Source organism: Phyllostomus hastatus, unplaced genomic scaffold, assembly GCF_019186645.2.
Source record: "Phyllostomus hastatus isolate PE091 unplaced genomic scaffold, TTU_PhHast_1.1 phas_contig_148, whole genome shotgun sequence".
Taxonomy (NCBI): Eukaryota; Metazoa; Chordata; class Mammalia; order Chiroptera; family Phyllostomidae; genus Phyllostomus; species Phyllostomus hastatus.
In genome coordinates, this window is record NW_025333607.1 from 1,832,814 (window position 1) to 1,857,187 (window position 24,374).

Consider the following 24,374-nt stretch of genomic DNA (forward strand, 5'->3'; position numbering starts at 1 on the left):
TAACCAACTTCACACGTCTCACAGACACATCTACAAGGCCAGCATTATGCTGCACACACTGCTTATGCGTGTTTGTCGTCTCACACCACGATGCACGCTTTCCAGATAGGCATCGTCACTTTCTCGTGTGACGCCGCCAGCACCACGCACGAGTGCTTGTAACAACTACGGATTAAAGTTATGAGAAAGTGGTGTTCCCTAATCAAAGTGAATCTTAGCATCGCTTTTTAAGTTCATTCTTTACTGTATTTTGTCCAAAGGAGAAAAGTAAAGTGTAACTGCTAATAACACTCTTTTATACGCAAATCATAAAACTGGCTTGTGCCATGTTATTTTCCCCAGAGGGAGATGGGAACTGTGCTGACCCGTGCCTGTGTTGTTATCCAGTGCCCACAGGTGCAGTGGGTTTGGGGGCGGAGTGGAGTGGTCAGGAGCGGGCTGCAGGGCGCACAGCATCTGGTTCAATTCATGCTGCGCCTGGGCCTTAGCTGTCCAGCCCAGGGCATGTTCCTGGGGTCCTCATATTTAAAGGGGAATGAGAAAAGAACACCCAAGTCTTGAGTGGATCATAGGAATTAATATATGTAAATTGTTGCCACTTCAAAGCAAGTGACTGAAAAAATAAGCTTTCAATAAATCTCAACTACAATTATTGTTGTGGTTTGGAATTAGAAGGATCATGTGACCAAAGGAAGCCAGTCATTAACCAGGACCCACAGCTGGAAAACACTGATGGCGGCTCCTCCGAGTCGGTCATTCCGAGCACTCTAAGGGCTTCTGAGGGCTGGCAACCGCTCTGTGCCAGGGACGCGTGTGGAGGCACAGCGGTGCGTCTGAGCTACAGACCAGAGGAAGGATCGAGTTCAGTGACCCACAGTGCTCTGATTACAGAACCAATCTGGAAGGGAGGGGAGGGGCAGATGTGATCTCTCCAATCCTCAGTGACAAAGTCTAAAAGTCTGTCACATCCATTCACTCAACCACTCTGCCCTGAGCGTCACCTCATCACGCAGGACAACGTGAAAGTGCGCGTGGCCTGCCCAGGAGAAAGTGAAGGGGCCAAGGCCCATGACAGCTTCGCTGTGTGGAAGGGTCAGCCAGCAAGTTCCACCAGAAGGACAGCAGTGCTACCCAGCCCTTTGGAGGACAGGACAGCCCCCGCTATGCGTGCACACCCCCTGCTCCCAAGTCATTCATCTGCCAGGCATTTCGGAAATGAGGACCCGCGAGAGCGTCAGTGACGCCTGTCTGGAAGGCAGGTCCGCGGACCTCCACACCCTGCGCACCTGACATGCAGGACACTGGCCTTGGGCTCATTTGGTCCTTAACCCGGCCCCGTCCTGCCCCCCTCCACCTGCGCTGGGGAGCAGCAGTGAGCCCACCGGGGCTCCACTGGGCCACAGGTCTGCTTGCCATTTGAGCAAGTTAGGATGCGACCACAGAATGTCTCCTAAGGATACAAAGTTTTATAAGTTTTCTCAAATACATGATCTCCTATATAATTTTATTGCCTCCAGGAACACGGGGGAGGAACAAGGGTTGAGATGAATAATATATGCAGGAAAATTGTCATTTGATATTCTTTTAAGCTATAAAATTCACATATGTTTGCTTCTGTATAAGGAAATTTAGAGCTCTAGCTAATACATTCTTTTTACAAGGAGTTATTTTGAAATGAAATAGTTTAAACTTAAAAATACCTTCCTAAGAAAATTAGGATCTGCTTCTGATAAGGTTAAAATTTGTGATTTTTTAAAACCTAGTCAAACTCATCAAACTGGTAGAGTAACTTCTGGTTGGCAGGAGGGGGCGCTGGGGCTGCAGGAAAACCGCAGCAGATCTCACGTTTCAGCGTGCCAGGCAGAAACCGAGGGCTTGCAGGCAAGGCGGGGGCCACACTCTCTGGTAGCGAAGTGCACCCATGTAATGCACGTGATAATGCTAGGAGCTCGATCAGGCGGTTCTGATGTGCAGAATTTAGCGATCTGGGTTAAAATGATAAATTCTAGGCCAGAAAGAGGGATTCCACATGCCAGGGGGAAAAAGTGAGTAAAATCCATATGTATAGGGGCAGAAGCATGGAATAGAGAATTTAGGAGACAAAGTTAGAGAAAACTGTAATAGAGGATACTTCAGACCATTCAAATATCCAGATCAAAATAGAGCGAGCTGGCCAGAACCTTCTGGAAATTTCAGAGACTGCATACAGACTGCATCAGCAATATCATGGACGTAACAGAAAAGGCGGCAGCCAGAAAGGACATGGGCCAGCCACACACTGCACAGGACGAGTCACTGCCAGGACAGAGTGCCAGAGACACAGGACGTCTGCAGGACTCTCACTGAACAGGAGCAGGAGTCAGCAAGTGCCGGGAGGTGACACGTGGTATCTGCCCCTGTAAGTGTTAACGCAACTAAAATGTGTGTACAGCTGTATGTGTGATGTATGTGGTGCATGTGTGTGTGATGTATGTGTGATGTGTGTGTGTGTGATACATGTGAATGAACAAATATGTACAGCAATGGAAGCTTTACCAGAGGAGAGCAAGGGCACCTGGAACCTAAGTTCAGGATGATGGTTCCCTTGCCAGGGACAGGTGGGCTGATGGGGGGACCATAAGCTCACATGCAAGTCATTGGCTAGGTGTTCGTTTTTCTCATGAACAGCGACTTCATGGGTATTTCCCATAATGTAATGTGAAATAATGTATTACTGCTACATTATTGAAAATGACTGAGTAACTAAACAAAATGAGGCCACTGATGGACCGAGGATGGTGACACTGTGTCATGAATCCAGAGCGAGATTAACCCAATTCTGGGCTCCCATACTTAGATTGTAAGTGGAACCTGACTACAGCAAACCGTGGCTTCAGAAGGCCCTACAGGAGTGAAGATGACATGGAGACACAGTCTCTCGAGCCGAGTTCGAGTTTCAAGACCCAGCACATGAATCATCACACCAACACAACACGACTGCCGGTGAACTCCGAGAAACGACGCAGGCCGCTGCCACCTTAGACTCCTGGGTCTGGCTCCCTCAGTGAAGACAGATGTCCAGACACCACATTCTAAGTCTGATGTCAGCCACCAGCCCTGGCCCCTTAGAGAAACATGGGAAGCACACTCTTCAGGTCTGTGGTTGACATATGTGGACAGCGGTGTCTGACACTGGATCATGAAACTGAACTTGAAACTGTGTGGCCTTGGACAATGGTCTGACACCATTAGAGAACCGGCGTCACACACCTAGTTAAGAAGCACATCAACTGTCAACATTAAGCTACCCCCAGTGAGACACAGCAGACATTTATACGTGACATAGATTGACAGGCAAGCCCGAAAGGAAACAAACTCACGATCTGGCTGACAGAGAAAATGACTGAATCCTCATCATTGCACAGCTGAGGGCAAACGTGTGGGATCCCAGGCCGGACCACAAGGGCTCAGCCCCACGCACACAAGCAGGGGAGCCCCTGCCAGGGTCCTGTGCTGCCCATTTACGGGCAGCACATGCTGATGCATTCATTGGTCATGCGTGCACAGAGTGGCCTGGACTGAGGACCAGAGCTTGGCAAGCCCGGGATGAATTTAACACTAAAAGGGGTAAGATAATTCAACTATGAAGGGAAACATCATGGAAAAAGGGTGAGCTTCACCACATACTGGACTGCCTAGCAACAGAGATCACATTCAGCTTCAGGACACAGCCGAGCAAACGCAGTGACCAGACAGATGGGCATGTCAGCCCACCCCCAGGCCAGGGCGTCTGCCCATCTGCCCGATCCCTCGCTGGCTCCCTCGACAGGACACGGCCAGGACGCCTTTGTAATCCTGACCAGGCTCCCTCTTCCCCATCTCCTCATGTATTCCAGTTACAGCAGGTGCTCCAGCCCTCAGCCACGCCCCTGGGTCCTTGGGCTGGCTCGGCCCAAACCCTCTCCTCAGGACAACCTCCTGCCTGCTCTGATTTGCATCTGGTCCACAGAATCACGGGGAAGATGGCACTGCTGCCTAAATCCACCTTCTGGATCACCAGGACCTGTTTTAATACAGGGTCCGGCAGAAGTAACGCCTACTTGAGTATGGCTGGTATGGTAATAATATGGGTGTAATAGTTTTCATTTGAACATTTTGCCTAAAATGTCATATGGTGTGCTTGAGTGTGCTATTGTTATGTTACAGGATTACATGCTTATGATTTTGTAATAAAAGATTTTGTAAGACAACAGGGGCGTTACTTGTGCCGGACCCTGTAGTTGCTGGTCAGTACCCCACACCTGCCTCCTCCAAAGGAGGAAGCGTCTTCTTCTTAATCTTTTAACTCAAAATCATTTAAAACTATGGGTTTCAACCCATTAATTGGATGTGAAATCTATTTAGTGAGTCATGATTTCAAACATTTCTAGTAAAGATTGTGTTTATTTTTAGAGACCAGGGAAGAAAAGGAGAAAGGCAGGGGGAGAAACACGTGTCAGAGGGAGACATGGATTGGTTGCACATCACACACCCCCAACCAGGGACTGGCCTGCGGCTCAGGCCATGGGCCCTGACCAGGAATTAAACCAGCAACCTTTCGGTTTGCAGGACAATGCCCAACCAACTGAGCTACACCAGTCAGGGCTCAAACATTTTAAAAATTTAAACAGAATAGAAAATATCAGACTGTAGTGCTCAGAGGAACAGTATAATTTCAGGAACATTTTCTTTCAAAGGATCTATTTTTATGTTTCCATAAAAATGCTGGAAAATGGGACTGCGAACCAAAGTGTCGCAGGTTCGATTCCCAGTCAGGGTACATGCCTGGGTTGCAGGCCGTGACCCCCAGCAACCGCTCATTGATGTTTCTTTCTTTCTTTCTCCCTCCCTTCTCTCTCTAAAAAATAAATAAATAAAATATTTTTTTTAAATGCTGGAAAATGTACTTTTTACTGTGGGATATGGTTTAAAACAGCCGTTTTCTACCGGTGCGCTGGAAGAGTGTTTGAAACATGGAGCACCTGACTGTTTAGTCAGGGGCACTGACCTTTTTTCCCTCCGATGGTCGAATTTTAAAAAGTGACAACAGTCAACACAACAGCTGCCCCGTGTGAATGAATGAAAACTGTATTTAGTTTCTTTGTCAGGTTGGCAAGAACACACTTTTGGTGCGCCGCAGGGTGTTAGCCATCAGTGTGCACGCCCGGAGACCAAGGGTGGTAAGCCGCTGCTCTGAAGCGAGGCTGGACAATGGTGACAGTCCCTCACGCTCTGCAACCTGCCATGCCGCTCTCCCACCCACGTGCACAGCCACGCTCCGAAAGGCAGTCCCTTGCCTGTTCTGCTGAAGTCTTCCCGCAGGTTCAAATCTCTCTCAGAAAAGTAAACAAGGAACGAACAAACAAAACAATCCCCCTTCACCTCCCGTTCTTTCTTTCTCCTCCTCTTCCATTTTCTCAGGAAGGTCCTGCCAAGCTCCTCCCACGGGAGCCCCGCTTTCCTCCCCACAGCACCCACACCAGGGTCCTCTCTCCACAGTCCTGCCCACAGAGCTGACGTGGCCACGCGGTGAACAGGTACTCAGTCCGCACCTGTGGAACCTCAGAACGCAGCTTGTCGCTTGCACACCTGCTCACCAGCGCCCGTGTGCCTGCACACTGCAGACTCTCTCCTGCTGTTTTACAGGCTCCTTTCCTCTCCCCAACCCCTCTGTGTCCTCAGGGTCTGGGCCCCAGCCCTCCTCTCTGCTCCTGCTGCCCTCTGCTGGCGAGACCGCCATGCCCACGGCTGCAACTAACCTTGTGATGCACACAAGGCCAGGTGTGTAGTTAGCAGCCTTCCGAGACACTTAATGCCAATGTGACATGAACATCACTCCACATTTGTGACTTCACTCAGCCGTTGCACATAACTAGTGTGTGCACTGTAAAATCTGTTATCTGTCCTTGTCACTGTGGGCCTGTGACCTCCTGCTCCTTCTGTCCTCGGCACGTGGCACTGCCAGTGCCCCAGCTGCTCAGGCCAGAAGCTTCTGACTACCCGGCCCCCTTCCAGACCCATCCCCAAATGGTGTATGTGACACACACATTCAGTGGCCACCAGCTGTTACTGACTCTTCAGGGTCAAGCCATCCTTTCCCCATCAAGGCCTTTCTTAGACCTCAGACTAAGTGGAACCCACCAGTGGGCTGTGTGACCTGTCCCTCCACCATTAAACGCACCAGAGTGTTTGTGATCATCTGTTTGAGTGCTGTCTTCCCCATAGACAATGAATTCCAAGGTGGCAGGGTGTGTGCCTTTCTCTGTCACCATGTGTCTCCAAATACCTCGCTGCCCAGGGAGTTTTTGTTGAATGAATGGACGTTTGAAAAGTTAGCGAGCTCCCTATAAATAAAATGTTAGAGGAGAAAGCAATGGTTACCTGTCCAGGAAGTGACAACAGAGATTCATGGAACAGGTAGGGAGCTGAGATGAACGCACCTGAGGTACCTAAGGTCTAGGGCATTTTATTTCATTCCAGAAATATATACATTCTCACCCTCTGTCAGATAAAGTAACTGTACTTCATTGAACTTTAAAATGAAGACTGATATTTATTTACCTTTGCCATAATATCTGCATAAGCCATGTATAAAAAATCTTCCTCCAGTTTGCTATGAAAAACAAGAAAAAAAACATTGTTTTTAAGTAGAAGGCTAGTCAATCACCATCACGTAAAACACCCTATATTCTTAAACAAGTATACATTTTTTAAATGAAACAAACACAAAACTTAGGCAGAGTAATGATCTCAGATCTCAAACAGCGGCCCACCTTACCTTCTGGAAGAGACACAGTAATGATTTACACATAAATGCAGTAACTTTCATTTTCTGGAAACTACAAAACTTGGAACAAGCAAGTTTAAAGGAGGCAGGGGCTCTTGACAGAAGTGACATTTGATGGAAAGACTCCCCATGTTATTGTGCTATAAAAAATCATCACAACAATTCCTTAAAATTAAGAAAAGTTTAAATGTTTATCATCCTCTTTTTAAGAAGTATGGAAACTATTGATTTATAAAGAAAGGTTTCTATCAGAAAAAACTCACTGCAAAGTTATTTTTGGAGTCCTAAGCTCCAGCCATCAGAAAGATCCACTTACGAGAACGCGCTCATTACCTGGTGATGGCAGACACAGTGGCTCTACACTTAGGGATGAGATGACTCATTAGCTAGGAGGTAATAAGGGAGGGATGGAGAAATTGTGAGAGAAGTAGAGGTCGCTTCGGTCAGAGGGAGAAATGCTCGTGACCGTGGCCTTGCTGAGGCTGAACGTCTGCTCAGGACTCTGGGAAGCCTCTGTGCACATGGGCTGGGAACCAATCATCTCCCGCTCCTGCGGAGAGTGAGGGAAGCCTCCCAGGGAGGAAGCAGATACAGGTTTTGGCCTTGGAAACCTCTCGTCTAAGAGCCCATCTGGCAGGGGCCTGCAGGAACGGCAGCGGGGTACATTTGGGTTGCTGGCCTGGGGGTGTTTCTCATATAATCCACAGAGGTCTGGCCTTTGTGGCTTTGGGGGAGTCACACAAATGAGACTGCAGAAGCCAGGAAAAGGGAGGAGGCCCTAAAACAGGCCTCACAGAGACCTCCCCTTGAGAAGATGCCCCTCCCCCAGGGTTCCTAAGACCTCCTGCACAGTGGCACCAGCCCTTTGTCACTACTGGTTCTCCACACAGGTTTGGTGCTAACATTTGCTTTGAGCTCTCTGTTTTGTTTATAAAGGCTGCTTGTGATAAACAGAAAAATCATTTTGTAAGAAGATTCAGAAGCAAGTGATCAGCGAATTACAAACTGTTAAGAACTAGAGTAGGTATAGAAGCCTGAAACTGAATGAACGCTGGCCCACAGGTGTAACGGGACCGGTCCTATTTCTGGACAAGGCTCTCTCCGAACCAGACCCGATGAAACAGAAACAGGAAGACGGGACACAGACTCCCAACACAGCGCCTCGCTCCTCTCCCTGCGCCTCTCACGGACCCTCCTCCCGACCATACCACTTCTCCGTTAGGGCCGTGCGACTGAACAGGAGGATCAGCTGATGCAGAGGGTCCACTCTCTTCAGGCCTTCATCTTCCTCTGGGGGGTCTGCTCCAGGCTTCTACAAGGTCAAATTCATGAAATTCACATTTCAGTGAAATGTCCCGTCGAATCCGGGAGAAATGGGAAGGCTACAAATGACGAGGAAAAGGAAACCCCCCTCTTCTGCTGTGGCAGTGTGCTTCTGAGTGTGTGTGAGGACATGTGAGCGTGCGTGTGTATGCTAGGCTGTGGGTGTGCGATGTCTGTGTGAGCGTGTTTGGGTATGTGTGCATGTAAATATGTGCATGTATGTGACCTTTTTCTCATGTGTGTGCCAGTGTATACATGTATGAGCATGTGATTGTGAGTACACATGTGCATGTAATTCTGTATGTGAGTGTGTGTGTCAGTACATGTTGGTTACTTCTTTCCCATTTTCAGTTACTTTTAAGACTTAAAAAATAAGTTTGTACTATTGGATAGAACTTTCACCATGAGGAAAATTATGAAGCATTTTTACTGATGGTAGAATTAATTAATCCTGACTTTTTGTTGAGTGACAATGAATTTAATATATTGATTAACTTATTTATATTGTAGTGACTCTGTACATAAATGATGCCCTTTCTTGGCTTTAAGGTTCAGTGTTGCAAGAACTGGGTAAATTTCTACCATAAATCCAATATTCTACCATTGGTTTTATTAATTGTTTTTTATTGTATTTTTCCATTACTATTTATTTCTCTTATACACTCTTCTACCTCCTCCCACACCCCTCCTCCCAATAATCACCACACTATTCTCTGTGTCCGCAAGCTCTTTTTCTTTTTGGCTTGATCCCTCCAGTCCCAACCCCTGCCTCCCAGAGCCGTCAGTCTGCTCCCTATCTGTGAGCCTGTCTCTGTTTTGCTGTTAGTTCAGTCTGTTCTTTAGATTCCATGTATGAGTGAAATCATATGGTACATGTCTTTCTCTGACTGGCTTATTTCACTCAACATAATGTTCTCCAGGACCATCCATACTGCCACAAAGGGTGAAATTTTCTTTTTTTACAGCCAAATAGAGTTCCTTTGTATAAATGTTCCATAGCTGTTTTACCCACTCATCTACAGATGGACACCTGGGCTGCTTCCAAATCTTGGCAACTGTAAATAATGTGGGCAATGTACATCGAGGTGCATACATACTATTTAAATTAGCATTTTGGGATTCTTTAGATAAATTCTGAAAAAGAGAAAAGCTGAGCCATAAGGAAGTTTCACTGTTAATTTTCTGAGGTATCTCCATACTGCTTTCCATCGTGGCTGCTCCAGTCTGCATTCCCCCAACACAGAAAAGATGAAGGCAGTGGTCCCCAAGCGCCCGCTCACTGTTGTGCCCGGTGACACCCTCCTCGCTCTCCCTGACACCTGCGTGATCCCTGTCCTGCTTATGCCAGCCTGCCATCATCTCCAGCTCTGCCTCGTTTTACATGACAGCTACTTTTCATTTGCTTTCATCAACCTTCAACTTATTTTTGGTGACTAATTTCGTTTTGGTTCTGCCATTATAGTTTTATCCTGGTTCTGAGGTGTTTAAAGGTGCGTTGGGGATGACTTCAAAAGAATAACAGAATCAAAGTTTAATCAATAATTCATCTTAAATTCTAAATTCTCTCCTAAACACTGAATGTGTCAACAATCAAGAATAAAGTTTCCTAAAACCTCTATGTGCAATGAGGTTTTCTCTTCAGTGTCACATGATGACTGCTCACACCATTAGGCCCCAAACCCTTTCATTTTAAAGCCCATTAAAGACATACTGCTAAATCTTCTATCAGTTTATCTTCAAAGTAATGTTCTTCCGTTTCAATCCAGGACTTTTCATATCCCTGAAGGAAGAGATTGACGGCCCGATGCCTAAAAGATGAGCACAATTTCAAACACAGTGTTGTTTTTTCAAATAAATTAAAAAGATATTACATAGTATTTTATCACTAAACCTCTGTGCACTAAAATAGAAATAAACTCTCTGCAATTGACTGGAGAAGCACTGCTTGGAGGGGACAGGGCAAGGTTTCTGAAATGACACACTGACTTTGGATTTGAATCCTGGCTTCGCCATTTCCAAACTTTGTAACATTAGTCAAGTTATCTCACTTTGCCAACTTTTATTTTTCTAGTTCATAAACCAAGGATAACCTCATATCTACTTCTGTTTTGTGGGACTCAAAATGAGATAAAAAATACAAAGCACACTGGATAGATGCCCATGAAATGGTAGCTACTATGAAAAAAAGTGGCTCTGAGTAAACAACGTAAAAACTCTGAGGAGACAACTCCTCGGTACTTGAGCTACGGTCAGGCACCAGGCCCAAGGGTCACAAATCAGGTGGACCGGGGTGGGGCTATCTGCAAGCACACAGCCACAGGTTCCGTCCTGGAACAGCCATGAGAAACAGGCCCAAGAAACAGAAAGCGCAGACTGGGAAGATCCGTAAACTCATCACGAAGTTATGAAGAGAAATAGACAAGACTCCAATAGAAGAACGAGAGTAAGAACGGATAAAACAAGGGAATCCCACGAGAATCTCAGAAGTCGAGAATGAGGCGGTGCTGCAGGACGGGGAGCAGCAGGCTGCAGAGCCCTGGGCCGTGCAGTCAGGGTTACGAAGGGCCCTGGACAAGCGGCAGAGGAAACGGCCCCTGGGGACCAGTATAAACTCTCGTACTGGAGAGAGGGGTGCAGAGGGCGGGCCCGACCTCACGTGTATCAGAACCGTAGTGTGGCCTCCAAACGATGCCCCGTGGAGCCCTGGCAGAAACCCCGACTCGATAGCAGAGGCCCGGCTACTTCTCACAGGTAGGTTAGCGTATTTGCTACAAGAAGCACTGGAATAAGGGACAACATTTTGGAAGTGGCACGTCCACTTCCAAAGAGAGGGTGGGACAGCAGGCTCTGTGACGGCGTAGAAGCCAGGTCAGCACTGCTGCTACCAACCTGAGAGGAGGTGGCAAGCAGGTGCGTGAGGAGGTGGCCACAAATGGAAGTGCAAGGTGACCAGTTCAGAGAAACCATGACGAGACCTGGAGAACAGCTCCATGGGAGTCACCGGAGAGGACTGTCCCATGTGACTTAACTGGTGACACCGTGGCTGAGGCAGCGAATTTGGAAGCAGCTCACGGTTTTATACTCCATGTGAGGAGATGGCCAAGAGAAGAGGCTGGTGTTCTTGGTGACAGGAAGGTGTGATGTTGGTTGGTTTTTAAGTCCCTGCCTTAAATCATTCATTCATTCGTTCATCCACTTACTGAGTGTCAGCATTCTGGGTACTGAGGGTATGAAATTGGACAAAAGTCTAAAGATTCGCAAATCTGAGCCAGGCAGACAAGCAGCTTCTGAGTGTAAATGTCACTGAACATCACATTGGAGACCCCAGTTCTCTGAGAACAACCAACCAAGGAAAACAAAGTCCGTCATTACGCACAGGAGCCAACACATCTCCTCTGTCGTTCTCTTGCACTACGGTACTCACGTCAAGGTAGGGGCTAGACCCCACTGCTTTTTTGGACACCTAGCTTCAACCTGTCATAGCATTAAACAGCTCTGACCTTGGCAGGTTGTAGAGAGGGGCCATCCGGAAGCAGGCCACCACCGCTCTCTTCCTCTGCTTGGAGAGCAGCTTGTGCCAGACAGCCTTCTTAGAGCGCTGGGGGTGCTCCACCTGCAGGGGCGACGGACAGGCGAGTCAACCCCGAGCTCGCCGCAACACGCTGTATTGAACAGCTATGCCTGTCAGCTAAAAACTTTTGCAGTTTAAAGTCCAAAAGCACCTTAAAATTAGGGGAAAGCCCATGTCCTGAGAGTTACCTAATGCTAAATTTGCAATAGTTTAAAATGTTACACATTTTTCTTAGCAAAAATATACTTTCCCAATAGTGTGTACTAGAAGCAATGTCATCTCTAAGATGGAAGAAATATAAAACCATTCTATAAGAAAATCAGTTTGCATCCTTTTCAGAATTCGGTTATGGTTCTGAAACATTTTCTATCTATACAAAAAACCCATTTTTATTTATGTACCCGTTTTAACTAATTTTATCATAAGAGTTACAGCAGTATTATACATAGAAGCACTTAAAGAAAAGTCTAATAAAACCTCTATTGTTTCTTAATATATAGGGTGACACTAAGATGACCAGGCTTCATGAACACATTACTAGGAATGAGTAAAAGGATGTAATTTTGCAAAAATGTTAAAATATTTAACTATTTTGTTAGATAGGGACAAATGAGTGAATGATGCAAGCAAGCTATTTATTTAGCTAATGGTGTTTGGAACTCCAAGAGGAAAAAGAGATTAATTATAAGTATTAGAGAGAAAGTCCCAACATGTAATTCTAAATTAATTAGTAATCTCTAGGCAATTTAACACTTTACTTCCCAGACTGTAATATCTCCAACGCACACACGTAGATTTCTGGAAGAAATAATAATGTCAGGTTAGCTAAAAAAATAAAACTAAATTTATTATCCTTTGCAGTAATGGGTCAAAACATAACTATAACAATGCTTGAGGAAAAGCTTAAGATTGTTTGGACTCGAGTGGTTTAGAAACTTTAAGAAAGCAACCTAAGTTGACGACATTTGCTTCTGTGACCCTCTTCCCTCCACTGGATCAGTTAACACTTCTTGACAACTATCCACTTCAGGTCTTTTCTCAATGACTGTGCCAAGTGAAACAAGACACTGCAGAGACTTAACAGAAAACAGAACCAAGGGCAGTGTTGTTCAAATAGACCCAACACATACCAACTTAATACTCCAATTTGAGATCCAAGACTGTAAATGGTAGCTTTTATTAGAATATGGCATTCTACTAGCATAGCTGACAGTCACCAAACACGATTCAAGAGTCTCGACATAGGAGATAAAGTAGTGGCCCCATCCAGGTATCTCAGTTGATTAGAGCATTGTCCTGATATGCCAGTGTTGTGGGTTCGATCCCCAGTCAGGGCACATAGAAGAATCAATCAACAAATCTATCAATGAGTGGAGTAACAAATTGATGTCTCTCTCTCTCTCTTGCCCCCCCTCTAATCAATCAATAAAAATATGTTTTACAAAGTTACAAAAATATATTTTAAAAAAACAAGATACAACAATGAACATGGTAGAAAAGGTCTCTTTCATCATTAAATTTACCACTTGTCACAGCATTTTATTGCACAAGAAAAGATCTTAAATAGTGAGTTTGCCTATATATTAAGTAACTGGGTATCAGTCGAGTCTGTGATCCAAAGACAGACAGAATGCCTGGCTGTGCCAATGAGCCTGGCTGGAGATTGAGCATTAGGAAGTTCCATGGAGACAGCTGACCTTCATAAGTAGAATTACCAGGTGTACAATACAAAATACACATTCACAAAGGCAGCTGATGCTGGAGATAAATTAAACCAAGTATTTCCTGTGCATCCACTGTTCTTGCACTGAGTTTAGCAAGTGAAGTATTACTTGCAAACTGAGTTACAAGTTAACATTAGAGGGATTAAAGGTGTGAATTCTCCAGACAGATATCTCCCACTCTCTCCTATCTTTTGATAGTTGATTATTTCTTTTTACTTCTGTCCTTAACATGTGAATGACACTTGCCGTTGACTAAAACCTGACTGCCTTACCTTTTCCAGATAATCCCTACTTCTCCTTTAAGATTTACACAGGGATCACCTACTCCACAACTAGATCAAGGGTACAGGGCACTGTACCCTCTTCAGCACATTGTGCCCAAGCAAGCTATCTCATCACACATGTATCTGCTCTGGTGTCCTCACCCTCGCCTAGAGCTCCAGCGACCTGAGTACAGGGACCGAGTTCAGTCCCAGTGCCTGGTGAGTGTGATGCCGCCATGAAGCTGTGCCCTCAGATGGGGGCTGCACCCTCCCATGGGGCTGCGTCCTCGCAGGGAGCACATTCAGGGAATGAATGGCTGCTCAGTGAAAAGAATGTTACTGCTTCACAGATGGCATTGTTCATTATGATTGTATATATTTATGAAAATATAATATCCAAATAAAATAAAACAATCAGATTTCAATATGCTTCATTTAATGTATCTAAAATTCATTTAAGCAACCCCAGCTATGTTCATGGAAACCAGGAAGAATTAAAAACATATGATACAGCAATGATACCAGAAAGGGTCCTCTAGCAGCCATTTAATGAAATTTAACAATCTTCCTAAATATGCACATAACTCTAGAAATACAACTCAGACTCTATGTATACTTCAAATTCCATTGCCTCAGATCCTGTCGTCTGCTGATGGATGATAATCTGTATTTATTTGATGTTCCATGACAATATTATGGAGACAGGGAAATGTGAAATCTCCTATATTTTTACAGTACATTATATTACTCATATTACTGTGTAACTTAGATAAAACACATCAGTCACCGTATGGCATCAAGCCCCTGAGTTCCCTCTCACCAAGTGCAGCGACACAGCGTATGGCACTGGGCTACTTAACTGGCCAGGACAGGGACAGGAGGTCATCGGCAGTGTGTGTCAGGAATCAAAGAAAAGTGTGCACCACTGCAAAGCTGCTGTGTTCTGCCAAGCATTTGGGAGATGCAACTCCTGCGACCACAGGGCGTTTTGCTATTTATAAGCCATGTCAGGCAGGCACTGTCTTGGAGGCCCAGTGACAGAGGGTACTGTTGGTTCACTGCGTTGTTTTACAGAATAGGACTCGTGAGAATTAAATAGAAACTGTCTCTGTGTTGCAGATATTTTACTTCCGCCACAGGGTCCCTTATACAAAAATAAAACCCACCAACTGATAACGTTTCAAATACTGTTGGTTTGGGGATTCTTGAGCAAAGATAATGAATGGAAAGCTCTAACACACAGTGAGCTTTACAGTTTAAAACAGGATGCAACTGAAAATTATGTAAAAACATTATTCTTACATGGTTTTAATAATAATGCATTGTTCTTTAAATGGAATTTACTACTGATCTTAGAAAAATTAGCTCAAAAATATCTCTAATGAAAGGGACAACTTAAACATGAGACAGACATTTCAAATATCAAACCAGTGAAAGATAGTAGGTCAATGTTTTTTTTGAGTGGTGATAAAGATGATAAAGCACAATGCATTTGAAATCATGTGGAACTCCTGAAATTTTTGAATGACTTAAAATTAAGTATATAATCCTAATTATCTGCATAATTTTGGAGATATTTTGAATAAAATAATTAAACAAAGGCCTTGATCTCCCTAAATACACTGTCGATATATTGCTACAAAAATATGTTTAGAAATTGTATCTATTAAATATTAACTATTCCTGAGTCATATATTCTTTACAATGAATATGCTGAACATGTAATTTTTTGGCCCATGGTTAACAATTTGACATGCATCTTTAAAAAAATGTTTGTGCATGAATTAGGTAAATACAACTGAATGAACACAGAATCTCACCTGTTCGAGGTGGAAGAGCACGTTGGCTATGTCCAGGACTCTCTCCACTGTCTTCTCAGGATCTGAACTGTCTTCAGTCCTGTTGGGTAAGTCTTTGTAAAGGGCCATTTGCCACCTAATAGCAGGGTCCTCCAGCTGCAGAGCAAAGGCAAAGGTTCAGAAATGCAAGGCTGCAGTGGAAACAGGAAGATCTACAACTACATTTGAACACTGCACCGCACCGAATGCTGTCCGGAGATGGAGACAGGAGAGAAACTTGTACTCAGGAAATTCGTCTCTAGTGTGAAGACAGACATCAAACAAAGCCTTACAACTAAAATAAGGGCTACTGCAAAGAAATGCAGGGCATCACGAGGCTCAACCCAGTCTGCTGGGGGCTGGGAAGATTTCCCTAAACAAGCAAAGTTTCAACTACGATTTAAGGATGACTTGGAGATATTTAGGAAAAGCAAAAAGCAAAGCCCTTTCATCTCTCTCTCTTCCTTTCCCAGTCAAACCCCAAGAGATGCACATATTTACTTTCACAGACAGTGCCATAGGGTCACAATTACCTATAAATGCAGGGACAAGGGAGCTTAGTCTTGCTGAAACAAAGTATCAATTAATGTAATCAATGGAGAGCTATACAATTGTATGGTTACAGTGAAGGAGTCTACCCATTCTTCTTCCTAACACCGTCAAGTTTTCTGAGTGAAAGGCGTAACTGAATCCTGTATATCTCTAACGAGGATCATCAGGAATCACAGAACCGACGACAACAAGCATCTCCACAGGGATGAAACACATTGCTCCAAAAAAATAATACAGAAGAACACCGCCACCAGAACAGCAAAGCAACCCCTAGGTCCCCTCCCTTTAACGTCTCCATTAAAAACACTGGAACAAAAGTGGAAGGACACATCGGGTCCTCGCCGATCTTCCTAGGAAAGCCTAATCTGAAATGTCAGAAATTACTTCCATGTGGAGGCAAATGCAGAGGTGGAGCTTCATGCCCTGGATGACTCGTAAATGCCATTTGTCCTATGGGAAAACAAAGTGCTTTTTCTCCACACAGTGCTTTCATCTGAGGACTGTACTTGGTTCGTCTAGATTTTAGTATGCATCCTTACTTTTATGTGGCAAAATAAGTACAATCTTTATTCTAATATAAAATTACTTCCCCTGTCCCCAGAACTACCATTTCTTTTTTTAATCATTTTTTACTGTTGTTCTTTTTTATCACTTTTTTACTGTTGTTCAGAGCTACCATTTCTACAGTTTCAAGACAATGTATTCAGGAAGGAGCTAGGAAAGAAAAAGCTTCATTTTCTGCGAGTCTTCATGTCCCCTAAACGTGTGCTGACCCCCAGTGTCAAAAAGCATAGAATGAAGTGTCGGAATAATGTGGATGCATTACCTCGTCGCAGTCCACTCTCATTCATTAGGAGGAGAACTGTTAATGACAAACGTGTTTCCTTTCCTGTTCTTTCTTCCTGACTCCCCAGGGCTCAGCACAGACTGTCTGAAGAACTGCTACCCGTGACCTCTAGAATGTAATGGAACGGCTCCCTTCTGTGAGTCTGAATGTAACCTTTGGATGGGACCGTGTCCTGAAAGTGGCATATACCCGGGACACATCCACCCAGCAGTGCTCGTCCTAGACAATGGTCCTCACAGTGTGGCCTCAAGTCCCCAGGGATCCTGACCACCTTTCGGGGGAACGTGATGTCCTCTAACACCATGTGGCATAAACTCCTCCCTTGAGCTTCAGCTGGAGGCTTCATGAACATTTTTCAAATGTTTAAACTCTTTTGCTAACTGGAAAGAGAGTGTTCTCTGGTGGGAATTAGTCTTCCCTGGGAGGGTTCTCACTAAACATGTGACTTAGCACACACCCAGGTGCACACAGAAATGGCTCCCAATAAATATTTGTGGTTGTGAATATTGTAATGGTTTGTCTCACCTTTCTCGTATTATATTCCAAAGTGTTAAGAGCAAAACAATATGATTTGAACCTTTGGAAAGAAATATTTAATGCCCAGAAAGACACACATTACACTGTAGTCACCACTTGACGACAGTTGGCACTCTCATAATCAGGAGGACTCCTCAGAAAGGACACACGCACGCAAGCAAACAGTGGACTGAAAGTGATGAACTGCTAGACTCCTTACGCAACAGGTTCTCTGAACACAGGAATAAATTACCCTCTGGCATCAAAACATTTCCAAGTAACAGTCCATGCTTACTTGAGTACAAAACCCACTTCCAGCATTTCTGTTTCTTACCCACGTTAAAAGATGGTGTCACAGTGATCTCCATTCGTGGTTTCTTCTAAATGGACGCTCCCTTTTCTAGGTAACTCAGTTACCCCTGTTACAGCAGTTTTTAACACCTCCTGAGTACAACCAGCTCTTAAATACAGTGCATGTATCTAGTTTCTGAGCCCTAGGTGTGAAATCTCAAATTCTTGTGGACACACGTCTCCATCTCTTACAGGTCCTCAAACTCAGGTAGATGAAGGACATTTCCAACCTGTATGTCAATTAATGACATTGTTTTCGAGGTTTGGAAATCTCTGATGAGCTGCTTTAAAAACACACTTGTTGCCTTGAGGGTTTGTAATACAAAAGGATTTTCAAGTAGGATACTACTGATTAAAATAATATATTTTCACTGTCTTAATTGCTAAATTAGCATTATTTAGAACACTATTGTAAAGAGAGGCTAACCATGGCACAGATGCTAAATGCGCTTTAGCATGAATGGGGCTTACCTTGCCTTGTAAGTGAATATTACTGCGGATTATATCTCGGACTTCATCCTCGGTGTCTTTCTGTCAAGAAAGAAATGTTACCTGGGAGTCCCATGAAGCATCACCTGTTACAAGTCAACAGAAATCCCATGCACCCCTTTTAAAACAGGGCATGTCTAAATGGTATCTTCACAGGATTTGGATGCGTGTGGCTAATTTGCGGGTCTCTTTCAGATACTTTCCTGCCACCGCAGTGCCGTGAAACAACCCACTCGAACTCCACAGCAAGTGCATTAAGACTCAATGGAACTGCGTCTCCAGTTCACAACAGGGGTGGGGCAGGAAGAAGCATGCTCCCTGGGCTTCAAACGGAAGCCTGCCCCTCCTCGAAATGTCCACAGAGTAATTTAGCACTTAAAACACAGCCCACGGGCAGTGCTAAGGCACAGCCATGCGAATCAGCTGTCAGACACCACCGGCTGGCCTGCGCTCAGTACCTGGGCTCAGATACACAGAGGGCGCTGCAGAGGCCCCAGGGCAGGGGAGTACAGCCTCCAATCACCGTGAGTGTGGCATAGCTGTCCCATGTGTGTTTTTCAAAAACTGTACCCTCATAAGCTTAACCATGAAGATAAAAAACAGGCCACAGGGAAACCCTGGGAACTTAAATCTCCACGCTTGTGAAGAAGAGCCGCTGGCTGGAAGGTCAATGCCGTAGCTCAGCACGAGCAGCACAACACGTTCTGGTCCAAACCCTGAAAAATGGCCCTTCCTGAACTGAATACGCCGCTTATCAAAAATTGTATACAGGAGTTCACAGAAATCTGTTTTTTCACAACCAGTGACTTGTAACTTCCCATGAGATTCCTGAAAGCACCTTGAAGATGAGTAATATAATTTAGAAGTAAAAACAGCCTCCCAAAAAAGTAGGCAATTGTGTTGCCTGAGTCCTAGGGCCAGTGTAGCGCACAGGTAACAGAGCACAGAGTGTGGGTGGACCCTGGCTCAGAGCTGGGAGACAGCGGCCTGCAGACAGTGGGGTCTGCAGCCAGGCGACTACGCCCTGCTCGCAAACGGGGAACGCACCATACTCAGCCGATTCTTGGCCAGGGCGATGAGCTCCTGGTCTCCGGGCGCACAGATGTTCAGCCCGATGGGCAGCAGCCGCTTCAGGGCGGCCACGATGAGCGAGGTCTGCACGGAGTAGCGGTCGCCCTTCCGCCTCATCTTCTTCCGCTCCTGGTCAGAGACCGCTGCCTGCAGAACCAGGACGGGGGTTAGGGTCTGTATGCTTTCTCCCATAGCCCTGAACGTTTCTAACCTGACTGTGCTTTCATCTTCCGCATGCTCTGCTGCTTCCTGGGTTTAGAAATCCTATTGAGAATTCTTTTTCTCTTTCCTTCTAGGCAACTTTGCTCATTTTAAGTCCTCCTCTCAGATTCCCAAGTTCCTACAATTCACTGGTGTGCATTTCTAGTGAATCTTAGAAGGAAAACACGTTGTAATTCTAGAGAAGCTTATGGATAAATGAAAATTCCATGGTAATTTTACATATTGTATGTTTTATAATTTTCAATATTTGAGAAAAATTTAAAGATAGATGGTGCATTTTTGTTTTGACAAATGCCTGTTTTGCTTACATACCACATTATACACGACACTGTCATAAAACCCTTCTGCGAGTGCATAGGCTTGTCTCCTCGGGGCCTTAACCCCAACCTGGTGCAAACAGACACGACACACTAATCGGTGTTAGGTGAATATATGGGATTATCTCTGGGTGACCTCTTTACAACTGCGAAGAGCCATGCCCCCTCGGGGGTTTCTCACACTTACGTTGAAGATTATGTTCGAACCACAGGGTCACCTCAAAGGTCAGGATCTGATTTTCACTGGGTAGTGAGTCTTCTCATGTAGGGGTATGTTCTAATGCCAAAATTAAAATAACAGCCCCCTATCCACTTCTGCATGAATGTCAAATGTCTTTGTACAATAATTCAAACACTGAAGACATTTTCACAGAAATGACATTTTAATAGTTTTGGGCTACTGAGAAAAAAGCAGAAGAGGGTATAATATACAAATAGTTTGCCTGCCCAAAAGGCAAATCCATCTTGGAAAATCCATCACAAAAGGATGTTGAAAGTTTTTCCCATAAACAAGGAAACAAGGGAATTATCTTACAGTAATGCAGCTTATCTATTATGTTGCGTTAATTATATATTTCAATATATCATCACATAAATCGTGTGTACTCCCTCAGTAAAACCATGCAACAAATGAGCATGTTTCACTCCTTGTGTGAACTAGAAACATTATTTCTGGGGAGAAAAGAGGTTATTGCACTTATGTAATATAAAATTTCAAGAACATATGGTGGCAAAACCAAAAAAAAAATAAGGAAGCAAAGCATAATCACCAATTTCTAAAATTTTCATCAATATTATTTGCTTTCTATCTTGTCTTAGAGTGTTAGCAGTCATAGAGTAAAAATGAGAAAATTTAGGGACAAAACATTAAAATGGAGCGGCTCCTGTCCATCACTTTGCTTTTCCCCCTAAAAACAGGAGTAAGTTTTACCACTGGTCGGAGCTCCAGCACAGTTCCCAGGGTGAGCCATGCGGGAGCTATGCTGTGAGCAGCACTGGACGCAAAGGGGGACAGAGGCAGAGGACTCAGGTAGAACCCACCGACGTCCACTCTCAAGACCCGTGATCCACCTTGAGTATGACGACACCGTGTCATCCTCCCAAAGGAAACACTGGCCTCTCCCGCCCTCTCTGCAGGTTGTCGTCACCTCCAGCCTGCACTGACACAGTGCGGGAAGCCACTAACAGGTTCCAGGTCAAACACTGTGAAATGTGTGCCATCCATGCAGCATTCTCCTGGGGCGGGGGTGTCTCCCCCCTTGATGCTCAAAATGCTGGCCCCAAGGACAGAAAGTTGCCCTTTCTCACAGGTGTTTCAGGGCACAGTCCCATGAAGCAAGGACGAGTGCCTCAGGTGTGCAAAGCTTCAGCATCTGGTTCGTGTGTGATGTCAAACATATGGCATTTCTAACTCCAAATAAGACTAGAGGTAGTGAGGGAGGCCAGTGTACAGTCCTGGGGGGTCACCCACAAAGCCGCCACTGACTGGTCCCTCGGGGTTCAGCAGGTGGCCCTCCCACACAGCTCGTTTCCCATTATGTGTGGAGTTGGCGGGGACTGACTTCCTGGGCCACAGGCCACGTGACTGCACGTCGTAGGCCATGTGGTGGCATACTTTTTGTGTTACCCAAGCAATATATTCATTTTCTTATTTAGTGACAACTCAGTAACCACACATACATTTTAAAGTGTTTTGATAGGAAGTTCCTCCCTTTCCCAACGCATATGACAGAGAAAACACAAATCTGGAAGCCTGCTTCCCATCTGCTAGGTGAGAACCCAAAACTGATCCCTGTGCCTCTTCGACCCTGCAGCTGCTATTTCGAGGGCTGTGTACTCAGCACATGTGATGCACACACATCTACTCTTGATGAACACAGGGCCCACTCCCCCCACGCATCAGTGGTTTGCTTTCCACAGTCTCAGTTCCCAGCAGTCAACTGTGGTCTAAAACTATTAAATCGAAAATTCCAGAAATAAACAACTCAAAAGATATTTTGAGAGAGAGGAAGACTACCCTCACATAACTTTTAGTATAGTACGTTGTTGGAACTGTTCTATTTTATTACTGTTGTGGTTAATCTTTTCTGCACCTAATTTATAAATGAAACTTTATTGCATGTTTGTACAGGGTCAGACACGGTCCACGGTTTTAGGCATCCACTGGGGGTCTTGGAAGGTACCCCTGCAGATAAGGGGAGACAACTGTACGTGACATTGACCAGTCGTATGTATAATGTGCTGACTGGCTATGTGGCAAGTGTGTGTACTAAGCAAGCTTTTTATTCTGACACTTTGACACCGTGGGGCCTTGCTGACCCTTGCCTGCCCTTCCCAGGGCAGACAGTTCCTAGTGCTAGAAACTTACTGGCCTGCAAGCACATCTTTTATATATGAACCTACCAATCCAGCATCCATTTTCTGCAATCACTTCCTCTGCCTGGGCCCAATCTACCTGTCCTAATGATCCAGGGTCAGGTGCCAGACAGCCAGCGTCGGCTCCTATGATCCAGGGCCCTGAAATGATTCAAACCAATCCTGCACCTGCTCACCCCGCCTCACCTGGGCCTTGCCCCAGACACCACAGTAAAGGCTCTTGCACACGTTTCTCCTCTCTCCCCAGCTCCTGACTGACCCTGGGGCTCCCCCACACGCCCCACCACACTGTCTGCCTCCAGGGAGCTGTGAGTACAGACTTCCTCCCTGACAACCGTTCCTGTATGTGAATCAACCAAATCCCTGGCACCCTTGAAACTGTGTGTTCAGTAAACATTACCTAATCTATCAAATCCCACTTATAAACCTTCAAAAACCCTTAAAAAATCAACCAATTAAAGTTGTATTCAGACAATTTTTAGTGCCGTGACACAGTGCATAAATAAATACCTTTGACATCTTTGACTTGGTGTCAGTAATCAGGAAAGACATGTTGTTGATTTCATTCTGGACGACAAAATTCTGCTCTTCTCTCTTGAAATTCTGAAAAGTTGCAAAAGAAATTTCAGTTTAAGTCTCCTAGATAAGAAGCCTGTGTGATCAGACGTGGTACAGGACCCAGAGTGAATACTGATTTGCTATGATTTGATATGTAAGACTTATCAAGAAAGGGAACAAGTATTTGTTGAATATCCAGTGAAGGCTAGGTAATGGCAACAATTCTGGGAACCTGATGTAAATGCTATGTTTCAAAGGCAGGAAAACCAAGGTTCAGAAAAGGTACATAACGTGCTCATCCACCACAGGTGGAATAAAAACGCAGGCCGGCCTGGGCTGGGGAAAGCACATCCTGCCTGCGAGTGTCGGCAGGGCCCCCCGCAGGCACATGCAGCTGTGATGGACCTGTCCGTCCGGTCTGAGAGTTTACCTGCTGTCTCAAATTTCACACCACTCCTTCTTTCCCTGCCAACCTAGGGGCACAGGGACATTGGCAATGTGACGTACCAGGTCTGGCACAGATAATGCCCCTTCTTTCTATCACAAAGTCATAAGCATGTAATTCTGTAACATAACACTATCTCACTCAAGCACACCATGTGACATTTTCGATGAGGTGTTCGAATTGAAACTATAAATTATTACACTCACATTATGTCCCTACCAACCACATTCTGGCAGGCGCTACTTCCACCGGACCCTGTATTTGAGCAGTGGAAGTAGAGAAAACACAAAACGAGAGCAGAAATAATCGCAGAGTTGTAAGGAGAGGTCACCAATCTAACCAGAGGCCTTCCTTTATTAGATGAATAAAACCCAAATTAAAAGTTCCATAGTGAGCATTTAAATAAATATGTTAGTGAGTGGTGAGTGATCAACTGTTTTTTGTGAACCACAGTGAGAAGAGTAAGCCTTGATGTTCATTCAGCTATGTGTCCTGGTTTCACTTCAATAACAACATGGCTGCTCACATAGTCTCACATTTAAATATGTGGGTAAGTGTGTATCTGTCACATATTAAGAGGTTTGTGCTTAAATATACCCATAAGATTTAAAAGCACATGTTCAAAATTTTTTTCTTATTCTTGAAAGTATCACTAGACATTCATTTAAAAACCCACTGATCATGATAAATAATCAAAACTGTTCCAAAATTTTGCCTTACATACAAACTTAAAGAAGTTTCTTTGGGTCTTTTGTGATTGTTAAAGTTGAAGATTCTCAGTTCTTCCAGGAAAAACATGCAGCTTTCGGTTTTCTTAAGTGATTTCTCCTGGGCCCTGGATTCCCAAACTTCCTTTAGAAGGTCCTGAGTGATCTAATGCCTCCCCTTACCCGGGGTAGGAAATCATTCCTTTTTAGAGGAACATAATTTCTTGTGATGTCACAGAAAATAAATGTCCACGTGAAACAAAAATTCACGTGTTAAAAAAGCCACTATTTCACATATTACTTCTATATGATGGGATTTTAAATATACATTTCTACACACATTTTGGTATTAAGCTTAACAGACTCCTCAAGGTAGGAAACAAATAATTTTTGTATACT

At 44.7% G+C, this 24,374-nt stretch overlaps 1 protein-coding gene across 6 annotated transcripts in view; it reads right to left on the minus strand.

Annotated features, from left to right (window-relative positions):
- Positions 1-24,374, minus strand: part of RYR2 (ryanodine receptor 2) — a 540,637-nt gene that overhangs the window by 81,633 nt on the left and 434,630 nt on the right. For 4 of the 6 annotated variants that reach the window (XM_045860777.1, XM_045860769.1, XM_045860787.1 and 1 more), the window contains 9 exons: positions 22,776-22,868; positions 19,327-19,497; positions 18,262-18,321; positions 15,507-15,641; positions 12,462-12,497; positions 11,629-11,741; positions 9,840-9,936; positions 8,014-8,117; positions 6,580-6,631 (listed from right to left, as the gene is read on the minus strand). In XM_045860777.1, the coding sequence (XP_045716733.1) occupies positions 6,580-6,631; positions 8,014-8,117; positions 9,840-9,936; positions 11,629-11,741; positions 12,462-12,497; positions 15,507-15,641; positions 18,262-18,321; positions 19,327-19,497; positions 22,776-22,868 (861 nt within the window). The remainder of the gene's footprint in view (positions 1-6,579; positions 6,632-8,013; positions 8,118-9,839; positions 9,937-11,628; positions 11,742-12,461; positions 12,498-15,506; positions 15,642-18,261; positions 18,322-19,326; positions 19,498-22,775; positions 22,869-24,374) is intronic. The other 2 variants (XM_045860807.1, XM_045860798.1) reach the window with 1 other exon arrangement.